The sequence below is a fragment of the Aethalodelphis obliquidens genome, unplaced genomic scaffold (assembly GCF_003676395.1).
Source record: "Aethalodelphis obliquidens isolate GAN/ISIS:26980383/991018 unplaced genomic scaffold, ASM367639v1 scaffold22, whole genome shotgun sequence".
NCBI lineage: Eukaryota > Metazoa > Chordata > Mammalia > Artiodactyla > Delphinidae > Aethalodelphis > Aethalodelphis obliquidens.
In genome coordinates, this window is record NW_020837966.1 from 1,866,577 (window position 1) to 1,876,588 (window position 10,012).

General features: G+C 37.4%; 1 protein-coding gene across 16 annotated transcripts in view; it reads right to left on the reverse strand.

Moving 5' to 3' along the window:
- The window catches only part of PBRM1 (polybromo 1), a 100,147-nt gene that overhangs the window by 67,822 nt on the left and 22,313 nt on the right, over window positions 1-10,012 (reverse strand). For all 16 annotated transcript variants that reach the window (XM_027121037.1, XM_027121033.1, XM_027121032.1 and 13 more), the window contains 3 exons: window positions 7,937-8,022; window positions 4,567-4,662; window positions 3,854-3,945 (listed from right to left, as the gene is read on the reverse strand). In XM_027121037.1, coding sequence (XP_026976838.1) covers window positions 3,854-3,945; window positions 4,567-4,662; window positions 7,937-8,022 — 274 coding nt within the window. The remainder of the gene's footprint in view (window positions 1-3,853; window positions 3,946-4,566; window positions 4,663-7,936; window positions 8,023-10,012) is intronic.

Here is a 10,012-nt window from a genome sequence, read left to right on the forward strand (position 1 = left end):
AAAAAAAAAAAAAAAAAAAAAAAAAAAGAATGAATTGGGGAGCTCTTTTTTATTCAGTGCTGGGGTTTATGTATAATTCTGTTCCTTGAATGTCTGGCCTGGTGTTTTCTATGCAGGAATATTTGTAAGTAGTAATTTAATTTCTTTAATGGTGATATAACTAATCAGCCTTTTTATTCTTGAATCAGTTTTTAGGCATTTATCATTTTCTAGGAATTTATCCATTCATCTAAATTTTCAAATTTGTTTGCATTATGCTGTTCTTACATTCTTTTTTTATTCTCTGTATGCTCCCCCTTTCCCCTAATATTTTTTGTTTGTGCCTTCTGTTTCTTGATAATCTCACTACAGATTTACCTATTTTATTAACTGCTGTAACAGAAAAACTTGGACTTTATTGATCTTTTCCATTATAGATTTCCTTTCTAATGAATTAACTTCTGCTCTTTATCTTCTTTTTTCTAACATCTCTGCTCTTCTTATTATTTACTTATGTTGGATACTTATTAGTTCACTGACTTTCAGCTGCTTTTCTTTCTAAACAGAAGCAGTCAGACCTGTAAATTTCCTTCTGAAGTATCACTGTAACTGCACCTCCACTGTTTTGATACGCATTATTTTCATTGTTATTGTTCAGTTTCAAGTAATTAAACTTCTATTATAATTACTCCTTTTAAAAATTGTATCTTTGGGACTTCCCTGGTGGTTCAGTCGGTAAGACTCTGTGCTTCCAATGCAGGGGCCCGGGTTTGACCCCTGGTCAGGGAACTAGCATGCATGCAGGCCACAACTAAGAGCCTGCATCCCACAATTAAGAGCCTGCATGCTGTAGCGAAAATCCGTGTGCTGCAACTAAGACCCAGAGCAGCCAAAATAAATAAATACTTATTAAAAAAAATTAATATCTTTTCATTATTAGTTGCTATCATAGCTGCATTGTGCTCAGAAACATGGTCTCTATAATACCCGATCTTTCAAATTTGTTGAAATTTGTTTCATGGCTAAGTACATGGTCAATTTTTGTAATATTCCATGTGAACCAGGGAAGAACATGTATTCTCTAATTGTAGAATACTTGTCTGTTATAACCATCTTGTTGTGGTAGGCTGAACGATAGGTCCCCACATACAACCATGTCCTAATCCACAGAACCTGTGAATATTACCTTATATGGCAAAAGAAACTTTGCAGATATGATTGAGAGGAATTTTGAGTGTGGGAGATTATCCTGGATTAATCTCTGGGCACTAAACATAATCACAAGGGTCTTTACGAAAGGCAGGCAAGAAGGCCAAAGGAGGAAGGAGACGGGGTGACAGATGCAGACTGGAGTGCTGCGTCCTGAATGGAGAGGAAAGGGCCGTGGAATACAGGTAGCTCTAGAAACTGGAAAAGGCAAGGAAGTGTATTATCCCCTAAAGCCTCCAGAAGGAACACTAGCCTGCCAACAACCTGATTTTAGACTTCTGACATCCAGAACTGAAGAGAATAAATTTGTGTGGTCTTAAGCCAGTTAAGTTTGTGGTAATTTGTTTTGTTTTAGCAGCAATAGGGAACAAATACACTTGTGAGGAAGTGTATTCATGTCTTCTGTCTTCACTGTTCTGGCTGTTTATCTAGCAATTAAGAGAAGCAGGCTCCCACTCTAAGGGCAATGTTTTCACTTTCTCCAAGAAGTTCCATCTGTTTGTTTCATGTATTTTGAGCCCTTTTATAATTTATCTTCCTCATACAATAAACCTTTTATCATTATGAGGTGAATCCATTTTATCTTTGGAAATGCATTGTTTGAAAGTCCATTTTAAGAGAAATCAACATAACTACCCTTTGGTTATTATTTGCCAGGTATATCTTTTTCCATCCTTTGACATTCAACTTTCCAGTACACAGTTTTATATTGAAGATGTATCTCTTGTAACTAGCATATAATCTGATTTTTTAAATATACAATCTGGAACTGTCTTAATTGGAAAATTTAGGCCACTAACACTGATTTCTGATATAATTTTTGGAGTTGTTTCTATTTATCCCACTTTTTCTATGTTGCCTTTTGCCTTCTTGCCTTATTTTGTGTTGGTGGGAGAAGACTGTAAGCTTTATCTGTTTTTTCTTTTTCTATTGCTCACTTCGTTCCTCTTCTTATAGTGACTGTGGATGGGTGCTCTTCTCCACCTCCTTCTCCACCCGCTTAGGGACATGCAGTGTGGTTTGCCTCTAAAACAAATCACCTCAAGAAGCCAGGCCACACTTTGAATTCTTTTGCCTTCTTTCCATCAGCTCTTTCTTGTTGCTCCGAGATCATGAGTTATCCTTTCTTTGCTATTTTCACTGTACCTCCCCCTAAGTTGTTTCCAGGAGCAGGAAGTAGAAAACCAAATATATTAAAACCTCAACTAAATTAAGGATAAACAGGTTCTGAATAACAGCCTGAAGAATCTACTACATACAAAGTTGGTTGGCATCTACTTTGTTTTCTTAATACCTGAGGTTACTAAATTAAGAATCCTCTTGTGACAAAGGTACTATTTATTAGGAAAAAAAGAACAATAAATGCTTTTTAAGAATTTTGTAAGTGGTATAGTCTTCCTTCTATTTGTTATACTACTATAAGGTTAATGAAGTAACCAAATGTTAGAAGGAAACCTAAACATAACATATGTGTCACTTTTACAGTTAGCACAAAACAAAGATAATGAAGAGATAAATTTTCTTTCAATTTTTGATAAGGTCCAATTTAAGTTAAAAAAAATTTAATTCTGTAGATGAGTGTCAAAAAATTAAATTCGTACTCCAGCAGTCTAGAGTAATTATGAAATTCTATAGACTGGGGACTTCCCTGGTGGCACAGTGGTTAAGAATCCGCCTGCCAATGCAGGGGACACAAGTTCGAGCCCTGGTCCAGGAAGATCTCACATGCCGTGGAGCAACTAAGCCTGTGCGCCACAACTACTGAGGCTACACTCTACAGCCTACGAGCCACAACTACTGAGCCCCCACAGGCCTAGAGCCCGTGCTCCACAAGAGAAGCCACCGCAATGAGAAGTCCGAGCACCGCAATGAAGAGTAGCCCCCACTCGCCACAACTAGAGAAAGCCCACACGCAGCAACAAAGACCCAACGCAGCCATAAATAAATAAATAAATAAATAATTTTTAAAAAAGGAAATTCCATAGACTTAGTAGAAAATAAGACATAGCTAGAAAAATCTCTCGTGTCACACCTGATTATAAAATCAAAAGAGTAATTTCATAAAATGAATTGTATATCTACATAAAAAAAATATTTACAGTAAAATAAAAAAATATTATATTACGCTTAGGAGAAAGACAATGAAATCAAATATACCTCTACAGCTGTTATTTTTTACAAACTGTGTACTTCTACACGGATTCCTAGTGCCCAATGCCCTTTGTTTCACTTGTTTAAATGAGAATTCTGCTCTGATCATAATTTACAGCTATCTTTAAATCATAAGCTCTAGGTGAGAAAAAATTATAGTCTACTGAAAATATAAGCCTGGAAATCTAAGATGATGTGAATGTCTCCCTGGGATTTCCTGATGGTGTCACTAGCACTCACTATCATCATAGGTTTGAAACCAGAATCTGCTAAGGCTATCAAACTAATTGATTTTGCACAAATATTTATTTACTTTGATACATGCTTTAACACGAAATAAAGTAGTAATAAGCTCTCGATAAGTTTGCCAACCAAGAGTTCAATTAAAATGTAACAAAACAGGTATGTACTCCAAAAACAGACAAACTCCCGGCCAGACCAAAATAACTATAATTTTCCTTAACCAGAAGGATCCACTGAGACACCACTTAACTAGTCACAACTTAATGCCTACCAGCTAAAGCAGCATCCTCTTCACTTTCTGAGCCATACTGAAGTGCCATGGTAATTGCTGATAAACGACCCCCTTGGACTGCTCGTTTATTACTACAAAGAAAAACAAGCAATTAGAAGGCAGGGAAAGACGTTATAATAATTTGGCTACTTTATAGGAAGTAGGTACTGTTAACAAGGCATTCACATCAAAGAAAGAGTTTCTATTCAACTGCCTCCTCAATTTACTTTGTACTTTTTATATTCCCCACAATCAATCTTAACCAAGATGACTAATTTTTTTCTCTTAGAAAAGAGGGAGTGGTGGTAGAAAGCCTAAAGCAGGCTACTTGCAATTTGTTTTTTACTTAAATGCAGCACTACTCCTTTTTTAATGAAAAATAAAGATTCATTCATAATTGCTGGTTAATTCTAAATATGCTCAGATTTTACAATGAAAACAAATTCTATTATGAACACAAAATCTTTCAGCATTTTACCTCACGATTTACTGGTAATATTAAACTCTACCTGACAAACAACTTCTGCTTAAGTGTTTTCTCAGAGGTGAGGTCAGGCCTACTATACCTTTTAAGTAAGATATCTGACAACAAATTCTCATAATAACCCAACTACACCCAAAAATATTACTTCAAGATAGTCATCAAGAAAATGCTAGCATGCTTATCCTCATAAACATGGGTCAGCTCTCAGACTAAACACACTCTCTCTCACCGGTAGTACTTGTTAGTGGGATTTCTCTCTTCACCAAGGCTGCCTTTACTGTGCGAAGGACCTGTCAGCCTGGCTGCAGCCAAATTTGATGGAGTCCTATCCAGAGACAAGGTTAAAAAAAACTCAGAAAACTGACAGCTGAAATCAGAATGCTGAATAACAAAAAGGAAACAACCATTTTCTTTTTCTTTTCTTAAAAAGAAACACTCAGGGACTTCCCTGGTGGTCCAGTGGTTAATACTTCACGCTTCCACTGCAGGGACCCCGGGTTCCATCCCTGGTCAGGGAACTAAGATCCCACATGCCACACGGCGTGGCAGAAAAAACAAACAAAACAACACAAATATTTCTGAGTCTCTACTGTGCAGGAGGCTTTGCTCCAAAATCTGGGACTCTGTGGAAAAGCATAAACCAGGGCTGATCCCAGACAGCTTATGGTCACCACAGTGACCATAGAATTTAGTAACACAGCAAATGTCTGGGTCAGAAGAAAGCTTCAAAAGTAGCCAATCAATCTTTCCATTTCAGGTAGGAGGAAATGGAATCCCAGAAGTAAAAGACTTGTTCAAAGTCACAGTCCTAGCACAAGGTAAGCTAGGGTGAGACTTCAGATCTCCTGATACCTGGCTAAATATTCTTACTGCAAATATAAATATATACTACTATACATCATATACAAATGTAATATTACAGGCATACATTGTTTTATCTCGCTTTGCTTTATTAAACTTCGCAGATACTGCATTTTTTACAAATTAAAGGTTTGTGGCAACTCTGAATCAAGCAAGTCTTTCGGCACCATTTTTACAACAGCATTTGCTCACTTCGCATCTCTGTGTCACATTTTGGTAATTCTTGCAATATCTCAAACCTTTCCATTATTATTATATTTGTTGTGGTGATCTGTGATCAGTGATCTCTGTTGTTATTATTGTAATTATTTGGGGGTACCATGAACCACACCCATATGAGACAGCAAACTTAATAAACGTTGTGTGTGTTCTGACTGCTCCACCGACCAGCTATTCCCTCATCTTTCTCCCTCTCCTCAGGCCTCCCTATTTCCTGGGACACAACAATGCTGAAATTAGGCCAATTAATAACCCTACACTGGCCTCTAAGCATTCAAGGGAAAGGAAGAGTTGCATGTTTCTCGGTTTCAATCAAAAGCTACAAATGATTAAGCTCAGTGAGGAAGGCATGCTGAAAGTTGAGACAGGCTGGAAACTAGGCCTCTTGCACCAGTTAGCCAAGTTACGAAAGCAAAGGAAAAGTTCTTGAAGGAAATTAAAAGTGCTACTCCAGTGAACACAGGAATGATAACACAGTAAAACAGCCTTATTGCTGATACGAAGAAACTGTTAGATAGAAGGTCAAACCACCTACAACATTCCCTTAAGCCAATGCCTAATCCAGAGCAAGGCCCTAACTCTCTTCAGAGAGGTGAGGAAGCTGCAGAATCAAAGTCTGAAGCTAGCAGAGTTTGGTTCATGAGGTTTAAGGAAAGAAGTCATCTCTATAAAAGTGCAAGGTGAAGCAGCAAGTACTGATATAGAAGCTGCAGCAAGTTATCCAGAAGATTTAGCTAAGATTATTAATAAAAGTAGCTATAACTAAACAACAGATTTTCAGTGTAGACGAAACATACTTATCATGGAAGATGCCATCCAAGGCTTTCACACCTAGAGAGGAGAAGTCAATGTCTGGTTTCAAAGTTTCAAAGGACAGGCTGACTCTCTTGTTAGGGCTAATGTAGCTGATGACTTTAAGCTGAAGCCAGTGCTCATTTACTATTCTGAAAAATCCTAGGGCCCCTTAAGAATTATGCTAAATCTACTCTGCCTGTGCTCAACAAATGGAGCAACAAAGCCTGGATGACAGCACATCTGTTTACAACATGGTTTACTGAATATTTTAAGCCTGCTGTTGAGACCTACTGCTCAGAAAGAAAGATCTGGAAAATAGTACTGCTCACTGAAAATGTACCCGGTCACCCAAGAGCTCTAATGGAGATGCACGAGATTTGTGTTGTTTTCATGTCTGCTGACACAACATCCATTCTGTAGCTCGGGGACCAAGGAGTAATTTCAACTTTCAAGTCTTATTATTTAAGAAATACATTTCTTAAGGCTACAGCTGCCACAGACGGTGATTCCTCTGATGGATCTGGGCAAATTCAATTGAAAACTTTCTGGAAAGGATTCATTTATTCCAGATGCCATTAAGTACATCTGTGATTCATGGAAAGAACATGAACATTAACAGAAGTTTAGAAAAAGTGGGTTCCAACCCTCATGGGTGACTTTGAGGGGTTTAAGACTTTAAACTACAGATGGGGTGGAAACCGCAAGAGAACTAGAATTAGAAATAGAGCCTGAAGATGTGACTGAACTGCTACAATCTCATGATAAAACTTCAACAGTTGAGGACATTGCTTCATATGGATGAGTAGAGAAAGTAGTTTCTTTAGACGGAATCTACTCCTGGTGAAGATGCTATGAAGATTGTTGAAACAACAACAAAGGATTTAGAATATTACATAAACTTAGCTGATAAAGCAGCGTCAGGATTTGAGAGGACTGACTCCAATTTTGAAAGAAGTTCTGTGGGTAAAACGCCATCAAACAGCATCGCATGCTACAGAGAAATCATTAGTGAAAAGAAGAGAGAACTGATGGGGCAAACGACACTGCTGTCTTGTTTTAGGAAACCGCCACAGCCACCCCAGCCTTCAGCAACCACCACCCTGACCAGCCAGCAGCATTAACAGAGGCAACACCCTCCACCAGCACAAAGACTACAACTTGCTGAAGGCTCAGACGATGGTTAGCATTTTTAAGCAATAAAGTGTTTTTAAATTAAGGCATATACACTGGTTTTTTAGACCTAATGCTACTGCACATTTAACTACAGTATACTGTGCATATAACTTTTTTTTTTTGCATATAACTTTTATATGCACTGGGAAACCAAAAAATTGTGTGACTCACTTTAGTGTGATATTCATTTTAATTGCAGTAGTCTGGAAATGAACCTGCAGTATCTCCAAGGTATGCCTGTACATATATTTATATAGTACACATTATATCTTTAATATACATTACACACAATGTGATATATAATATATATGTATTTGTATAAGGCAATAGAAGTATATAGCAGTGTTAAGTCTTAAAAATTGTTTCTTTTTAAATAAAGCCCTTCAGCTGCAATGAAGGGACTGGGTAAGAGTTAACACTACTCTCTTCAGAATCACATTATCAACTGTAAATGTAATCTTGAAATGCAACATGCATCTTACTTTCCACTATACTGAGAAAATTTGGCAAATAATAAAGGTACAAGGATTTTAGACATTTTTTTAACCTACCTCATCCGAAGGCTTGACTTAGTCATTTCATGATGTTCAATTTCTGCCTTTTTCATGTAAAATATTTTCTTAATAGAATTTGCATCCTGTTAAGATAAAATTACTTGGCTTAGAAAAAGTATAGAGAAAACGGGCAGTTTAAAATGCCCGCAATCATGTACTGGACACTTTCTACGGCACTCCTTCCATCTGGAGTAGACTTCCATTCAATATCCAGAAAGCTGCATCCTCTAACCTTTCCACAAGCCTCCAAAACATCTCCATAATTAAATACAAGTTGAAAAGCCACCTAGCTCTTTCACAATTATTCAGGTAAGAGACAAAGACCTAATGCTGAACAGGGAAAAGCAGGGGTGAAAATACAATGAACTCTACCTGTGTACACTAACCTTAAAACTGAAACAAAGGTCCACTTCTAAGATTAAAGATTAGGCATATAAATTTGGGATGAATATACTTGCTTAAATTAACAGCATATATCAAATCCAAGTTTCCCTTCTCTCCAAAATTTAGTTTAGGAAAATTAATCAGACCAAGAAGTAAAATTCTTAACTGCATCAACAATTAGTACTACACTATTAAAATGTCCTATCAAGGATTAAGAATACGAGGATTTCATTCCTGATTTCCACTCAAAGTTTCTTAAAAAGATACAAGATAAAAGTTAAAATTAACTACCAAAAGAAACTGAATCAGCATTCTGTAAATCTAAATGATTTTACTCCCAAAAGATTTTCTGACCATCCTTTGCTAAGTTCCCAATGATATATTATTAATTCTAGAAATTTCTACAAGCAACTGTCATTACAGTTCATTATGTAGAAGGACTACAAAACTTCCAGGAGAGAACTGCAAAGCAATGAAATAGTCATTTTACTTTGTGTACTATACTACATAGATTGATTTTTATATCAGTGGGGTTTAAATGCAGGGACTACATCAATATTTAACTACAAAGTGGATCAAAAATAAACCTTGTCTGGCACAGAGAAAGACATACAGATGAATGGATTAGAACCAAGAATCCAGAAATAAACCCACACATCTAGAGTCAACTGATTTTCAACAGGGTTGCCAAGACAATTCAATGGGGAAAGAATAGTCTTTTCAACATAAGGCGCTGGGACAAATGAATACTCCATGGCAAAGAAATGTGGACTCCTAACTCACGCCTACCTCATGTATATAAAAATTAATTCAAAATGGCTCAAAGATCTAAATGTAAGAGCTAAACTATAAAATTCTTAGAAGAAAACGTAGGTGTAAATCTTTGCAGCCCTGGATTAGGTAATGGTTTCTTAGATAAGAGACTAAAAGCACAAGCAACCTAAGAAAATAACAGACAAACTGGACTGAACCAAAATTAAATACTTTATTAAAATTAAAGACTTTTTTTTTTTTTTGCAGCACCACTCAGCATGAGGGATCTTAAGTTTCCCGACCAGGGATGAAACCCGTGCCCCCTGCAGTGGAAGCACAGTGTCCTAACCACTGGACTGCCAGGGAATTCCCAAAATTAAAAACTTTTGTGCAGCAAAGGATACTATCGCGAAAATGAAAAGACAATCCATAGAATGGGAGAAAATACTTGTAAATCATATGTCTGGTCTAATGTCCAGACTATGCAAAGGACTCTAACAACTCAACTTTTTATTAAAAGACAGATAACCCAATTAAAAAATGGGCTGAAGATCTGAACAGACTTTTTTTTTTTAAAGAAGACATATGAATGGCCAATATGCACATGAAAAGATACTCAACATCACTAATCATTAGAAAATGCTAATCAGGGAGTTCCCTGGTGGCCTAGTGGTTAGGATTCCGGGCTTTTACTGCCATGGCCTGAGTTCATTCCCTGGTGGGGGAACTGAGGTCATGCAAGCTGCATGGCACAGCCAAAAAAAAAAAATGCTAATCAAAACCATAATGAGGGGGCTTCCCTGGTGGCGCAGTGGTTGAGAGTCCGCCTGCTGATGCAGGGGACACGGGTTCGTGCCCCGGTCCGGGAGGATCCTACATGCCGCGGAGTGGCTGGGCCCGTGAGCCATGGCCGCTGAGCCTGTGCATCCGGAGCCT